The sequence below is a fragment of the Brassica napus genome, chromosome A1 (genome assembly GCF_020379485.1).
Source record: "Brassica napus cultivar Da-Ae chromosome A1, Da-Ae, whole genome shotgun sequence".
NCBI classification, from domain to species: domain Eukaryota; kingdom Viridiplantae; phylum Streptophyta; class Magnoliopsida; order Brassicales; family Brassicaceae; genus Brassica; species Brassica napus.
In genome coordinates, this window is record NC_063434.1 from 7249790 (window position 1) to 7266092 (window position 16303).

At 37.4% G+C, this 16303-nt stretch overlaps 2 protein-coding genes and 1 pseudogene across 3 annotated transcripts; 1 reads left to right on the top strand and 2 right to left on the bottom strand.

The window, feature by feature from the left end:
* Positions 1 to 3713: 3713 nt before the first annotated feature.
* Positions 3714 to 6430, top strand: LOC106353175 (cysteine-rich receptor-like protein kinase 5). The gene is made up of 6 exons (XM_048741119.1): positions 3714 to 4520; positions 4627 to 4802; positions 4887 to 5008; positions 5478 to 5688; positions 5770 to 6007; positions 6089 to 6430. The coding sequence occupies exons 1-6, from the start codon at positions 3721 to 3723 to the stop codon at positions 6300 to 6302; spliced, it is 1761 nt and encodes a 586-aa protein (XP_048597076.1). The 5' UTR covers positions 3714 to 3720; the 3' UTR covers positions 6303 to 6430.
* Positions 6431 to 6575: 145 nt separating this feature from the next.
* LOC111198029 (cysteine-rich receptor-like protein kinase 24) lies at positions 6576 to 10196 on the bottom strand. Of its 2 annotated transcripts, none has more exons than XM_013882067.3 (8): positions 8945 to 10196; positions 8647 to 8766; positions 8505 to 8567; positions 8294 to 8418; positions 7987 to 8200; positions 7667 to 7904; positions 7447 to 7600; positions 6576 to 7357 (listed from the first exon to the last, which is right to left on the bottom strand). In XM_013882067.3, the coding sequence occupies exons 1-8, from the start codon at positions 9684 to 9686 to the stop codon at positions 7025 to 7027; spliced, it is 1989 nt and encodes a 662-aa protein (XP_013737521.2). In that variant the 5' UTR covers positions 9687 to 10196; the 3' UTR covers positions 6576 to 7024. The 2 variants fall into 2 exon arrangements, with proteins under 2 accessions (XP_013737521.2, XP_022549274.2); XM_022693553.2 differs by having other exon boundaries at positions 8294 to 8415; positions 8945 to 10195.
* A 512-nt stretch (positions 10197 to 10708) lies between these two features.
* Positions 10709 to 15124, bottom strand: LOC106440473 (annotated as a pseudogene).
* Between the last annotated feature and the right edge of the window lie 1179 nt (positions 15125 to 16303).

The following is a 16303-nucleotide window of genomic DNA, read 5'->3' on the forward strand; positions in this document are numbered from 1 at the left end:
TCCCGACGAAGCACGCGACGAGAACCATCGATCTGGTTCTCGTCCTCTTGGTGTCTCTTCCCTCTCGTTTGTTCTGTTCACCAGCAATGAGTCTGGAGGACTCTCCCACCGCTGCTGTGCTTTGTTTATGGGGGGTAATCTCCGTTGAACCCATGTGTTACCGCTGACGGACAAGTCACACGGAAGGCTTTGTCCAAGCTCTTCAATCTGCCATGGAGCATCATGTTCATCACTTGTGCTCTCCCTTTCTTCAACAAGGAAAAGCTGAGTCCAAAATCTTCTCGGGTTTTGCTTCCCTCCAGTTCCAGCGCCAGATCCGTAGCATCCTCCGACCAGATCCGAGTTTGTTTGGCAAACTTATACCATCCTTGACAACTTTACAACCATGTCTTCATCTGTTTGTGAATCTGATGTCCGATGTAGGTGGGAATCCACTCCGGCGTCCAGCTCTGAGCCATCAAAAGTAGTAAAGGCATGTTGTCTACGCACAACTTCTATCTCTCCCTCTGTTGCGGAGAGTATTTCACTACCATATCTCCTTTTTATGAATGGAGCAAATTTCTCGGATTCTTTTTCGAGCTTTAGTTTCAGTTTACTCACCGGTTTGTTACCTTGTGGAGCGGTCTGTACGGGGCCTGAAAGTGTAATCAAGACTACTTCGGTTTTTCTTGTTGGTGAGAACTGTCTTTCAGCGTCACTTGTGACTATCTCTAAGCTATCCGACTTTATCGTGAAAACTTCCCCGACGCATTCAAGCATCGTTTCGAATTCGCTGTCATCTTCGGTTGAAGACTTATCTCGTTTAGCTTATTTATTTATTGCATTTTATGTTTATGGACAAAGAGAATGGATGATTCCCTCTTTTTGTTGTATGGAAGAAGATTGAATTTTTAATGAAAGTAAGTGTGTTCCAAAAAAAAAAAACTTTCGTATAGTATGTTTTTAGTTACGAGCACAACATCATTCTTAAATTAGTTGGTCCGAATATGGATTTTGCTAGGGGTTAATAATTTTACACTAATGTTTGCTTAAACTCTTTCTAATGATGCCACATAAGCAATAAAAAGATATTATTACACAGTTCGCCCTAGCTCGTCTCTCCCTGCCACGGAAATCGAGGCGCCGTTTCTTCTTAGTTTCGTCGACGCCGGCAGCGACCTAGCTCGCCGGCGTCGTCTTCGTCCGTCTCCCTTGATGCCCCGTTTCAAGTATGCTTCTCTTTCCATCGCTGCTGCTGTTCCGTTCATCTCTGCCGCGACTGCTGCTCCGTTCGTCTCCGACGCGACTGCCGCGTTGTTCGTCTCCACCATTACTGCTACTGTTTCAAATTGTTTGGGTTCAAGCGTGCTCCGGAAGTCCACCGTCTCTTATGCTGTCCGCTTATCTGGGGATTCCCGGAAAGCAATGTCAAGCGGGTCCTCCGCTCCTCGTATTCCTTGCCGCTGCTCCTCCGTTCTGCGTGTTCCTTGGTGCTGTGGCTCCTACTTCTGGTGCGCCAGATCTGTAACTCAAGGCTCTGTGTTCGTAGATCCTCGCCGGAAACCGCCTCCTCTTCCATCCAAACCTTTTCCATTTCATTTCTCCACTGGTGCTGCGAAGACATGTGCTATCGACGAGACCCGCCACTGTGGCGAAGTACTTAACCTATCTCCGACCTGTCCCGCCAGATGTGCTGACTGCTCCGGTTCACCGCCTGATGCTCCCCCGTTCTCAATCGTTGGCCGTTTGGATACCGCCGGCGACTTTCCACAACCGCATACAACCGTTCGTTGGCTTGTCTTTGGGTTGCTAATGATAACTTTTTGGGCCAGGCTCACTATGATTACTGCTGATATTATCAGCTCACGGCTTAGCTCAGGTAAACACAGTTCAGAAATGGACATGGTTTCATTGATTTTGGCTAAGTCGCAAAGGATTTCCGGTGGATTCATTGGTCCCTTTGAATTGCGCATAATGATATATCTTTTAGTTATGAAGAGTTTTCCGTTGGATTCATCGGGAACATCTTGGTTGCTTGTTCTACCCTCCTCTCATAAGGAGTGGATCTCATACCTTATTTCAATGAAAGGATATACTTTCTCGGTTCTATTGCTGAGTTCTGGCTTTAGTTTCTCTACCAGTCTGTCTTCTTGTGTAGCGGTCTCTACGGGACCTGAAGAGGCAACCGAGATTACTTTTGGGTTTCTCGTAGGTGAGAGCTGGCTTTCAACGTCACATTATGTGACTATCTTTCAGCTGATCGCGAAGGTTTTATCGACGCATTCAAGCTTCGTCTCGAATTCGCTGTCAACTTTTTATGAAGATTTATCTCATTTAGCTTATGTTATTGTTTATCTTTTTAATCAAAGAGGAAGTTTAATTCCCTCTAGTTATAATGATTAATGAAAACAAGTTGTGTTCAAAAAAAAAAAGCAATAAAAAGATTAAGGGATTGCCACCTAATCAAGTAAATTAGTACAAACTTGAGGTTACATTTTTTACAAAGATTCTCAATTAATATATAGGAGATTTGTGAACAAGTAAATGAAGACTTTGAATTTTCTTCTTTACATTTTATTCTTTCAAAATTGTATATTAAATGTTCTAATACAACATTTAAATTTTGAAAATTCTCGTCATTGTTTGCCCGCAAAAGACTAACAAGGACTAATGCGTGAACGTCAAGCAACGAATGTGGTTGCTTTGATTTGTAAGATTACTTATACAGTTCCTTCTGAGTTTTGGATGGCATTTAAGCTTATTAAGAAGATGTTATTGTTATTTATTTTTGTAATAAAATGTTAAATTTGATTCAAAAGGAAATAAACTTGTTTACATACTTGTTTTCTAACATTGAAACAAATGTAAAGAGTATCTACGCTCTCACAACATCAATCCAGCACTGGTATGATTTCTTAAGTCTTTTGTCATGTTGCAATTACATAGCTCCTCATTTATGTTGCATGTGTTTTGAAAACCAACTTCCCCTTTTTTGCTTATATTATTGATTATAGCACAAAGAATGTATTTGAGACATTCTATTTTCTTGTCTTTCAAGGAAGCGAAACAACCGTGGAAAGCTGATTCATTAGAGAGGCTAAGCTTTTGATGATTGATTTGATATTCGTTCTCGAGATATCCAGAGCAGTATATTTTCAGAGAAATCCCAAGTTCGGGACAAACACTCAGCCCATTTGTCGATTCCCCCGATCAAATCCATTGTCGGACAAAAAGATTCAAGCTTTTTTGTTTGTCTCTTTCATCTCGCAGTTTGATATCAGCCATTAGCTTATTGTCGCAGTTGAAGTCAGTGCCACACAACTTGAGGTGGGTGATGATTGTGATGTGTGAAAATGTGCGTAAGAGGAACGAAGAATACGCGTTACAATGGTGGTCTGGTCTTTGGATAAAATTCTTGTTGGGCCTTTGAAGGTGAAGTGTAAACTTAGGTTTAAAATATGAAATAATGTTTTTTTTTCTTGTAATGGCCTAATCAACCCGTGTAAACCCATTACGCTGTCTCATGTGAGAAAAGGAAATACGGAAGAGATGACGTGTCAGTCTCTAGTTTATCAGTGGATGATGAGGCAGCAACAGGGTGAAGAAAGAGTCAAATATGATGGATCGGTTATTGTTATTATTGACGATACCCGCCTATAAGAAGATGACGTTGAATTGTAAGAAATTGTATTCTCTTAACATGCTTGGTTTCCATCGCATTTATCAAAGAATTAAGAGATAATGTTGTCTGCTTTTTGTTCCATCTTCCTCCTCGTCTTACTTGCAAGCTCAAGATCTTATGCACAGCAACAAGACCCTAATTACATATACCATGTTTGTCCAAACACGACAACTTACTCCAAAAACAGTACATACTCTTACAATCTTAGAACTCTTTTGTCATCTCTTTCTTCCAACAGTCGTTCTTCCTCCACTACCGGATTTTACAGCACAGCGGCAGGTCAAAGCCCTGACTTGGTGTTCGGCCTTTTCCTTTGCCAGGGAGATCTCCGGCCGGAAGTCTGCGGTAATTGTGTCGTCTTTGCTGCCAGCGACACTCTGAAACAATGTCCAGAGGAGAAGGTTGGGTTGATATGGTACGACGAGTGCATGCTTCGATACGCTGACCGGAATATTTTCTTGGAATCTTCATTCCAAAATGGAACAAACGGAATACTCATGTGGAACACTCAGTTTGTTCCACTAAACCAGTCTGATAGGTTTCGTGATGTAGTGTTCTCTTTGATGAACAAGTGTGTAAACGAGGCTGTTAATAGTTCAAGAAAGTTTGCGGTTAGCCAGTCCAACTTCACATCGTCTCGGACACTTTATGGAATGGTTCAGTGCATACCCGATTTGACGAGTGAGGATTGTTTTAATTGTCTACAACAGACTATCCGTTCATTACCCACTGACAAACTTGGGGGAAGACTTCTTATGCCCAGTTGTAACTCAAGGTATGAGGTCTACCAATTCTATGGAGAAACCCCCACAGGAGAACCTCAACCTCCTCAACCTCAGTTGGATTCAGCTCCTCCACGGTCTTCCCAAAGACATGGTCTGAATATTCACTTCTCTTTGATTACATGTTTCATCCCAAATTTTCTTGTGAGATACTCAAGATTTGCTATAACATGAGTTTACAAGACGCAATATAATAACCATATGTATTTCTTTGAATACAGGAAAAGGTAGGGGTTCACATGTCACAATCATCGCTGTTCTTGTTCCTATCACAGTTATTTTTCTTCTTCTCGTAGCTGTTTTTATTTTTTGTGCTAAAAAGAAAAAGAGAACTTATGAGACGGAACCACTTGCTGAAGGTAAAAGATTGAACTGATAAAGTATATGCATTCTCAGGTCGAATGATTATTCTGTTGTGATCCAGATGTTAAATGTTTTGACAGCTGGGGAAGATATTACAACTGCAGGGTCACTTCAGTTTGATTTTAAGGCAATTGAGGCAGCAACTGATAAGTTTTCTGAAACTAACAAACTTGGTCAAGGTGGATTTGGGCAAGTCTACAAGGTATTAATTATTATTATTACCATTGCATATAGCTTCCAATGTAGTTGATTATGTACTAGCATAAATTTTCATAACACATTAAGATAAAAGTAGGTTTAGAGTTGTTAAATGATGTAAATCTTGAAAGTGAAAAGCGAAAGAAGGCTGAGTTGTTTGACAAAGTACTTACATGTAAACCAACTCCATCAGAGTACTCTGTTTTTCCTCTGTTTAATCACATTACTCGCACGGTACTTTGAGCATATTAAAATGTATGGAAGTAAGTACGATAATCGCCATACCCTCACACACAAAACTCATTCTCGTTCCCAACTCAACAGAGCTGCAGAATAGAAAAAAAAAACTCTACTTAGCCTTAATTACATTCCTCCATTTGGAATAAATACTTCTGTATGAACTTCTTCATTAATCTTACCGGTAATTCCCAAACTGACTGATTCTTTGTAAAACAACTTATCATTGATTATAGGGTACATTTCCTAGTGGTATACAAGTTGCGGTGAAGAGGCTATCAAAGACATCAGGACAAGGTGAAAGAGAGTTTGAGAATGAAGTTGTTGTTGTGGCAAAGCTTCAGCATAGAAATTTGGTAAGGCTGCTTGGTTTTTGTTTGACAGGAGAAGAGAAGATACTTATCTATGAGTTTGTACCCAACAAAAGCCTTGATTACTTCCTTTTTGGTAAGTTGAGTTCAATACCCAGCCTAAGATATCATTTTTAGATGTCATGCCATTTATAAACAAATAATTATGCATGTGCAGACACTACGATGCAGAACCAGCTGGACTGGACAATACGGTACAAGATCATTAAAGGAATTGCTAGAGGGATTGTTTATCTTCATCAAGATTCACGACTCACAATCATACATCGTGATCTCAAAGCCGGTAACATCTTACTGGACGCTGATATGAACCCAAAAGTGGCAGATTTTGGAATGGCAAGAATTTTTGGAATGGACCAAACGGAAGCCAATACGAAAAGAATAGTCGGAACCTAGTAAGATTTTCTGTTTCACTCTATGACTATGTAGACAGTAATAATATACTTTTATTAATTAACATTTCAAGAATATTGCAGTGGTTACATGTCTCCCGAATATGCGATGTACGGCCAATTCTCAATGAAATCAGATGTGTATAGTTTTGGGGTCTTAGTTCTTGAGATTATAAGTGGCAAAAAGAACAGTAGTCTCTATCAAATACATGGTAGTACTGGCAATTTGGTTACATATGTGAGTATACACGTTCATAGTTATTTTGCTTTAAACAATGACCAAAGTTTTGATTATTAAAATTAAAATCTTTAATAGGCATGGAGACTATGGAGCAATGGATCGCAATTAGAGCTCATGGATGCATCATTTCGAGATAGTTATCAAAAAGAAGAAGTTACGAGATGCATCCATATCGCTTTACTATGTGTTCAAGAAGAAGCTGAAGATCGTCCAACCATGTCAGATATCGTCCAAATGCTCACTACTAGCTCCATCGCTCTCACTTTGCCTCGTCCACCTGGATTTTTCTTTAGAAGTAAGCATGAACAAGTAGGAGTTGATCTGTCTATGGATGCGGTTGTCACGTGTTCCGTAGACGAGGCTTCCATTACTCAAATAACTCCTCGTTGAATACAAATCTATTCAAAAAAAAAAAATGATGTGATATAATATGATTGTAGACTGTTACATATAAGATTTAGAGACATGATAATCTTCGGTATACTCGAATCATTTTCAGTTCATAAGGAGATCGATTTTCTTTTTCGAAGCATTGATATATGACTGGTAAAATGTCCAGTTAAACATTGTTTCTCTAAGTGTTACAAAAAAAAAACACTGTTTCCCTACAAAGACAATAACAAGGACTAATACCTCAAGCAATTAATGTGCATGCTTTGATTTGTAAGTTACTGATACAGTTCTTCCGAGATTAGGATAGCAGTTACGACTATCAACAAGAAGAAATTATCACAGAGCTCTTCGTTTGTTTAAGTCCTTTCAAAAAAATAGCCTGGCCTTCAACGAGGACTAACACACGTGATTGATACATCATTTACAGAACAAGCAATGGACATGCTAGTGGACGGACCTGGCTGAAAGCTCTCAGCTAATGGGATATTCTCTGATCTGGCCCTGAAGAAAAATCCAGGAGGTTCAGGCACAGGCAGAGTAACTGAAGTATGAGTAAGCATCTGAAATATTGTCAACATGGTCGGACGATCTGTTGGATTTTCTTGAACGCATAATAACCCAATATGGACGCATCTGATGACTTCATACTTATCATAGTTATCTCCTATGACCGGATCTACAAGTTCCAGCAATGAATCATTGTTCCAAAGCCTCCATACCTGTTTATTTGTTTTCCAAGAAACTAAAGTTCAGAGCAATGATCATTCCTAAAAGAAGTAACAAAGTTATAGTGTGGAAATTTACTAACATATGTGACCAAGTTGCTTATTGAGCCGTCTGACTCGTTGAAGCTACTATTCTTTTTTCCACCAATAATCTCCAAAACCAAAACTCCAAAGCTATACACATCAGATTTTGTGGATAACTGTCCACTTGTCACATACTCGGGAGGCATGTAACCGCTGCAAAGTACATGTCAATAACTTTCTATTTATAACTAATTATAACTAAAAAGGCCAATTACTTACAATGTTCCAACTACTCTTCCTGTGTTATCTTCCGTTTGGTCCATTCTAAAATTCCTAGCCATACCAAAATCCGCAATTTTCGGGTTCATATCCTCATCTAATAAAATATTGCTGGCTTTGAGATCACGGTGTATGATTGTCAGTCGCGAATCTTGATGAAGATACAAAATCCCTCGAGTGATACCTCCAATGATCTTGTATCGTCTTGTCCAATCCAATTGGCTCCTCTTTGTTGAGTCTGCACATCTCAGACATCGACTCGTTAACCTATGAGATCAAGAACTAAGGTTTCAGATAATTAAACTTATTGTTTTTCTTACCACCAAAGAGGAAGTAGTTAAGACTCTTGTTGGGCAAAAACTCATAGACTAGTATCTTTTCCTCTCCTTGGACACAAAACCCAAGAAGCCTAACAAGATTTCTATGTTGAAGTTTAGCTACAAGAAGAACCTCGTTCTTGAATTCTCTTTCACCTTGTCCTGAAGTTTTAGATAGTCTCTTCACAGCAATCTCTGTTCCATTCGGAAACGTCCCCTGCACGTCACATAATTTATCAGATTATATGTATTTGCTTTCTCGTCAAGTTTCTATCACAAATAAGTTAAATACTTGAGACAAACACTATACCTTGTAAACTTCACCAAATCCACCATGGCCAAGCTTGTTAGTATTACGAAACTTACTTGTTGCAGCTTCGATACATTTAAAATCGAATTGAAGGGAACCTGAAGTTGAAATATCATCCCCAACTGCTAAACGAAGTTGCACATGGTATTATATATTACTGGAGAGTTTCCAAGAGTCATTACATTTCTATATCAAATTCGTATGGCTTTACCGTTATCTAGCGGTGCAGTATCATAAGTCTTCTTTAATCTCTTTGCAGACGAGAAATAACCGTCTGAGAAGAACATATAAAGATATATAAAAACTTATTGAATCTACTTATGTTTTGAACCAAAACACGATCGTAAACTCACTTTCAGTCGTAAATGTTTTATACGCTTTTATCCTCCTCCAAATGGCAAATGCTAGAGCAAGCAATATTATAGGAACAATTACAATTGCCACAATAGTTCTTGTAGAAACAATTTTCTTATCTGCACGATCTCAAATCACCACTGGTTCAGTTGCGATTAAGGGAACTAACAAAAATATAGCAGAAAAAAACTAACAAGAACAGAACAAAAAGAAAAAGAAAAGGAAATTCAAACATGGGTAGATATGAGAATAATCATATGACCTAATAACAACAAAGATTATAAAACATGATCTTACCCTTTTCACGAGGAGGACTGTTATCGAAAAGTCCCAAGAACGTATCAATCTCCCATCGAACGAAACAACTCGGCCTCGAAACAATGCCTCCCTGGCTCCCAGAGCAATATGATCTATAATAAATCACGTTCTGTTGTAGACACCGGGTGCAGTTTTGAAGAGATAAGTCTCTACTGCATTGCACAAAACTGTAAAGGTTGGTGTTGGTAGACTCAACCGTTTGTGTTCCAGCAGCGTAGTACGAAACATGAACATCTTGTATTAAACCAATCATCAACGCCTCCCATGTCATGTCAAAGTCCGTCACGTTAGGTTGAATATCTCTTGTATTGTACTCATAGCGTAAAATTTGCATATCGAGCGATCCGTAAAACGAGCGGTTTGAGTAGCGTACAAGACACAGTGTATTGCTATGCATCCTCCAGTCTATAGCTTCTGTCTGAGTAGTACAATTCTGTACCAACCCATTAGAGGCCGCCATGATACAATCAGAACAAGATCGTGCATCAGTACCTGGGACACACATCCCTAAACCGTATACTCTGTTCGGATCTTGCCCTGTAGCCGACGTCGTATAGAAGCCATCATTAGCTGTGACGTTAGAAGGAAGGGTAGTGAGCATGACTCGTCGGTTTAAGTCGTAAGTACCATCGGGTGCGAAGAAGCCAGAGCTGTTACGGCAATTATCTGCGGAGACAGAGCTTATGAGTACACACAAGAAGGATACTAATAAGTTCACCATTTTGATTTTTTGTTCGTATAATATGTTTGAATGTCTTAAAATAAAGGCCTCGAGTCTTGAAAGATATAATTTTTCGGAAGCTGACTTTCAACTTTGTTTTCAATCTCTTTGTGGTCGACTCATTTGACAAATCGTCATTGAATTTTCTCAAGTGGACTGTTTATGAACAGTAGATTGTTCTGATGTCACCGTGACCTAAGCCCATTTCCATCGGTAGATTAGGTGAGCTTCTCTAAATTCTGTTTTCGGAACCGGTACTTAAAGATAAGTGTCAAATGTTTTGTTTTCATTTGCAAATATTTTTTTAAAGTAATTAAATTAACATATATAAATTTAACACATTCAAATATTAATTTCTTTTTGTTAAGCACTCCAAATCACCATCCCCACTGATGGAGATGGTCTAAGTCTTACTATTTTTTGTTTGGTCAACGACCTTGACTTAACCCAATTCTTAAATTAGGATTAATTAATTTTGGTTACACAGTAATCGGTCCAGTTGAATTAAGTAGCCATCGTGGGGGTAATCTCACTCTTTCATGTAATCTCACTGTTTCATCAATACTGTAAAACCTCTCTAAATTAATTTTTGATAAATTAATAATCTTTATAATTTAATAAATTTTATCGGTTTCAATTTGAACCGATTCAAAATACAAATCGATAAAATAATAAAATAATATTTTTTTTAGAAAATTTTATATAAATACATGGTTCTATTAAAATTATAAATTAATAATTTATATGTATATATTTTATATAAGTAAGAACCTATTATATTGTTTGCTTTATATTTATAATAAAATTATCATTATATTTTCTTAACACTTAATATTATTTTGATGAGATTTAGTAATATTATATCTAAAACCACATATTATATACACCATATAATATAATAAATTTAACATAAATGTCAAATTTAAAAAAAAAATATTTTTCTTATCTTAAAATAAATATATCTTAAATAAGAAATTTTTGTAAATTAATATATCTATAAATTAATAAAATTTTAATATCCCAACATTATTAATTTATAGAGTTCTGCTCTATTTGATTTCTAACCAAACCATATGATATACCGACAAGAACAGAGTTATACAAAACCTTTACAAAGAACATCAACATATAATAATTCATGTTCACTATATGACTTTATTAAACCACCTTATGCATCAAGGAGTGTGGAGAAAACAAAGAATTTGATAAAACCTGGAACTTCACTTTGAGAGAGCAAGCGTTTAAGAACGTGAACCCTAGAATTGTTTGACAAAATCCATAAAAAGTGAAGAAAAAAATTCTGGTATTGCAGATGTAGGTTTTCACGGAGCTACATTTATGAACTTCTTTATTAATCTTACCGATAATTCCCAAACTGACTGATTCTTTATAAAACAACTTACTCAATTGTAGAGTACATTTCATAGTGGAATACAAGTTGCGGTGAAGTGGCTATGGAAGACATCAGGACAAGGTGAAAGAGAGTTAGAGAATGAAGTTGTTGTTGTGGCAAAGCTTCAGCATAGAAATTTGGTAAGGATGCTTGGTTTTTGTTTGGAAGGAGAAGAGAAGATCCTTGTCTATGAGTTGGTGTCCAACAAAAGCCTTGATTACTTCCTTTTTGGTTAGTTGAGTTCAACACCTAGCCTAAGATATCATTTTCAGATTCCATGCCATTTAAAATATATATACGATGCAAAACCAGCTGGACTAGAAAATATGGTACAAGATCATTAAAAGAATTGCTAGAGGCATTTTATATCTTCATAAAGATTCACGACTCACAATCATCCATGATTTCAAAGCTGGTAATCTCTTACGGGACGCTGATATGAATCTGAAAGTTGCAGACTCTGGAATGACGAGAATTGCTGGAGTGAACCAAACGAAAGACAATACGAAAATAATAGTAGGAACCTAGTAAACTTTTCTGTTTCATTTTATGCCTATGTAGACAGTAATAATATGTTTTTACTAATTTAACGTTTCAAGTATTGTGGCAGTGGTTACAATATGTCTCCATAGTATGTGATGTATGGTCAATTCGCCATGAAATCATATGTGTATAGTTTTGGTTTCTTAGTTCTTGAGACCATAAGTGGCAAAAAGAACAGCAGTCACTATGAAATGGATGGTAGTGGCGGCAAAACAGGTGCATGTACTCTCAGCCAAGTTACTTCACTAGGTTACATTATATACTCGGTTTGAAAGAATATGTATATATTAAACATTAGCCTGCCCATCAACGAGGACTAACACCCGTGATTGATACATCATTTACAGAACAAGCAACGGAGATGCTAGTGGACGGATCTGGCTGAAAGCTCTCAGCTAATGGGATATTCTCTGCTCTGACTCTGAAGAAAAATCCAGGAGGTTGGGGCACAGGCAGTGTAATTGAAGTATTAGTGAGCATCTGAAATATTGTGAACATGCTTGGACGATCTGTTGGATTTTCTTGAACGCATAATAACCCAATATGGACGCATCTGATGACTTCGTACTTATCATAGTAATCTCCTATGATCGGATCTACGAGTTCGAACAATGAATCATTGTTCCAAAGCCTCCATACCTGTTTATTCGTTTTCCAGGAAACTAGTGTTCAGAGCAATAATTATTACTATAAATGAAGTAGCAAACAGTGACATAGTGTGGAAATTTACTAACATATGTAACCAAGTTGCCTGTTGAACCATCTATCTCGTGGAAGCTACTATTCTTTTTTCCACCAATAATCTCCAGAATCAATACTCCAAAACTATACACATCTGACTTTGTTGAGAATTGCCCATTCGCTACATATTCGGGTGGCATGTAACCGCTGCAAAAATACATAGTATATAACTTTATGTTTTATCAGCAGCAATAGAAAATGCATATTATAACTAAAAGGACAAGTACTTACAATGTTCCAACTACTCTTCCTGTGTTATCTTCCGTTTGGTCCATTCTGAAATTCCTAGCCATACCAAAATCCGCAATTTTCGGGTTCATATCCACATCTAATAGAATATTGCTGGCTTTGAGATCACGGTGTATGATTGTCAGCCGCGAATCTTGATGAAGATACAAAATCCCTCGAGTAACCCCTCCGATGATCTTGTATCGTCTTGTCCAATCCAATTGGATCCTCTTTGTTGAGTCTGCACAGGTCTTATATATTAGGACTAAGATAAGATCAATTAAGAACTAAGGTTTCAGAGAATAAATACCCTATCATATTTTTTTTTCCTTACCACCAAAGAGGAAGTAGTTAAGACTCTTGTTGGGCAAAAACTCGTAGACTAATATCTTTTCTTCTCCTTGGACACAAAATCCAAGAAGCCTAACAAGATTTCTATGTTGGAGTTTAGCTACAAGAAGCACCTCGTTCTTGAATTCTCTTTCACCTTGTCCTGAAGTTTTAGATAGTCTCTTCACAGCAATCTCTGTTCCATTCGGAAAGGTTCCCTGCACGTCACATAATTTATCAGAATATATGTATTTGCGTTCTCATCAAGTTTCTAGCACAAACACTATACCTTGTAAACTTCACCAAATCCACCATGACCAAGCTTGTTTGTATTATGAAAATTACTTGTTGCGGCTTCGATAGCTTTAAAATCGAATTGAAGTGAACCTGAAGTTGAAATATCATCCCCAGCTGCAAAAAAAAAGAAAAGCATTTACACATAACTGGAGAGTTTCCAAGGGTCACTATATTTCTATATCAACTTCGTATCTCTTTACCATTATCTGGCGGTGCAGTATTGTAAGTCTTTGTTAATCTCTTTGCAGCAGAGAAATAACCGTCTGACAAGAACATAGAAAGAGTTAAAAACGTATTGAATCTACTTGTGTTTTGAAAATCTGTCTTTGTACAAAAACACAAGGAAACTCGCTTTCAGTTGTAAATGCTTTATACGATTTTCTCTTCCTCCAAATTCCAAATCCTAGAGCAAGCAATATGATAGGAACAATTACAATTGCCACAATAGTTCCCGTAGAAATACTTTTCTCATCTGCACGAACCCAAATCACAGAATAAGAACTAACACAGAAAAAAAAAGAACATAACATAACAGAGAAAAAAAACTTCAGACATGGTTAGATATGGGCTAAAACAATCATATGACCTGATAACAACAAAGATTATAAAACATGGTCTTACCCCTTTCAGGAGGAGGAATGTTCTCGGGAAGTCCCAAGAAGGCAAAAATCTCCCATCGAAGGAAACAGCTCGGTCTCGAAACAGTACCTCCTTGTCTCCCACGGCAACATGACCTATAATCAATCACATTTTGTTGTAGACACCGGGTGCAGTTTTGAGGAGATATGTCTCTACTGCATTGCATAAAACCGTAGATGTTGGTGTTGGAAGACTCAAGCGTTACTCTTCCAGCTGCGTAGTTCGTAGAAGAAACATCTTCTAACACCAACCATCAAAGCTTCCCATGTCATATCGAAGTCCGTCCCGTTAGGTTGATAATCTCTGGTATTGTAGTCATGTCGTGTAATTTCCATATCGAGCGATCCGTAAAACGAGCGGTTCGAGTAGCGTACAAGACAAAGTGTATTTCTATACATCCTCCAGTCTATAGCTTCTGTCTGAGTAGTACAATTATGTACCAAGCCATTAGAGGCAGCCATGATACAATCAGAACAAGATCCTGCTTCAATACCTGGGACACACATCCCTAAACCGTATACTCTGTTGGGATCTTGTCCCGTCGACGTGGTATAGAAGCCATCATTAGCTGTGACGTTAGAAGCAAGGGAAGAGAGCATGGCTTGTCGGTTTAAGTCGTAAGCAGCATTGGGTGCGAAGAAACCAGATCTGTTAAGGCAAGTATTTGCGTAGGCAGTGCTTATGAGCACAAACCAGAAGGATATTAATAAGTTGATCATTTTGTTCTTTCCTATAATTGTGTTTGAATGTCTTAAAATGAAAACCTCGAGTCTTGAGAGATATAATTTTTTCAAGCATGGATTTTCAACTTTATTTTCAATCTCTCCGTGGTCTACAAATTTGACAAATCGTCATTGAATTTTCCCAAGCGGACTTTTGGTGAACAGTCGATGGCTCTCCGTGAAGAAGACTCGACTAGTTTAATGTGACAGATTATCAATTATAAATCCGGTTTAGGTAATATCGGTTTAGTAATTTCATTTATGCGTTTTGGTTTATCTATCTGGTTTAGTACAAACACTTATATGTAAGAGTTTACCCATTTTGGGAATCAATCAATCAAATAATAAACCTAGTCTCCTTATTGTCATCATCATTTCATCATAACATCATCAACCATCATCACTATAGAAATCCTTGTTGTAGAGATGATCCTTCTTCCTCTGTGATCTTCTCATGGGCTTTGATTCACCTTGTCTTCGATCCTCGGTGGATTCTAGATAGGATTTATCTTTACTTCAGAAACCCTGTTACATTTAATCTGTACACGTATACTTTAGGGTTATACATAACAACCACCAGATTCAGATCGATTGCCCCTTTCCAAGTATTCGATTTCTTGGGAGAGAAATTCCGGCCCTTTTTATTGCAAAATTGGGTCTTGTTTTACAACGGAGGCATTCACATCTACATAATAAGGATACATACTTTTAATAAGAAAACTAGAAAATAAGTATTGGAACTATTGAAAAGTTAATATGTACTTGGTAACATACAAACAATGATGGGAATGAATAAAAGGCTGTTCCTTTGTATTTTTGTTGTACATGCATCTAGATGCAACTTTGTTTGTTTTCTTAACTTGCATCTACATGTTGATTTGATGTGAGAATAAGCGATTTTACGATATTGAAGGAAAAGTATGATTTTATTGCAGACCGGAAAAAGTAATTTCATGGTTTATATGGAAAAATTTAATGTTGCTATTTCAGTGGAGAAAAATATATTGTTTTGTTTTGGTAGAAAAATGTGATTTTGCTAGTAGAAAAATACTATTTTATGGTTTGGAAGGAAAAATAATTTTACGGTTTTTATAAAAGAAAAGATTTGATTTTACTATTTTAGTTGAAAATATACGAGGCTCGGTGAAATTGCACGACAATATTCGTATAGATCAGTTAATATACAGAGCCTAGTATATATGTGTCGTCGAAAGCAACTGTCTCAGAGCATCTTTATTGCAGTTTCTTATGAGGGGTTTTAAACTAAATCACTGATTTATTTAAATCAAAAGTAAATAATACATCTGTAACCGATCCTTAATTGAGCAGTTTGGACACCGATCATTAGAAGAGTTCTAAACACACGTGTCTAACACACAATGAAACATAAATTTATTTTTTATTTATTTTTTCTCTTTATTTTGGTTTCTTTCTCTTTCTTCCTCTTTTCTCAGTTTCTCAGAAAGAGGAACGATGTGTTCTCCATGAATCCGACGAAGGCGGATCTTTTCTTTCTGTTTCTGTTGATAAAAATTCATTTGGTTTCCCTCTGATGAAGATCAGAGTCATCCACTTTTCTCCGCTGTTTCTCGCAAACTTACCACTTGTTTCTCGTCGTGGAGGACTCAATGGTCTTTGCTCAGCCGTGGAAGAACTGTTCCCTTGAGAAAAAGATTCTTCTTGTTGCCTCCAAAAGCCACCACAGAGCTATCAGGTCTGAAATT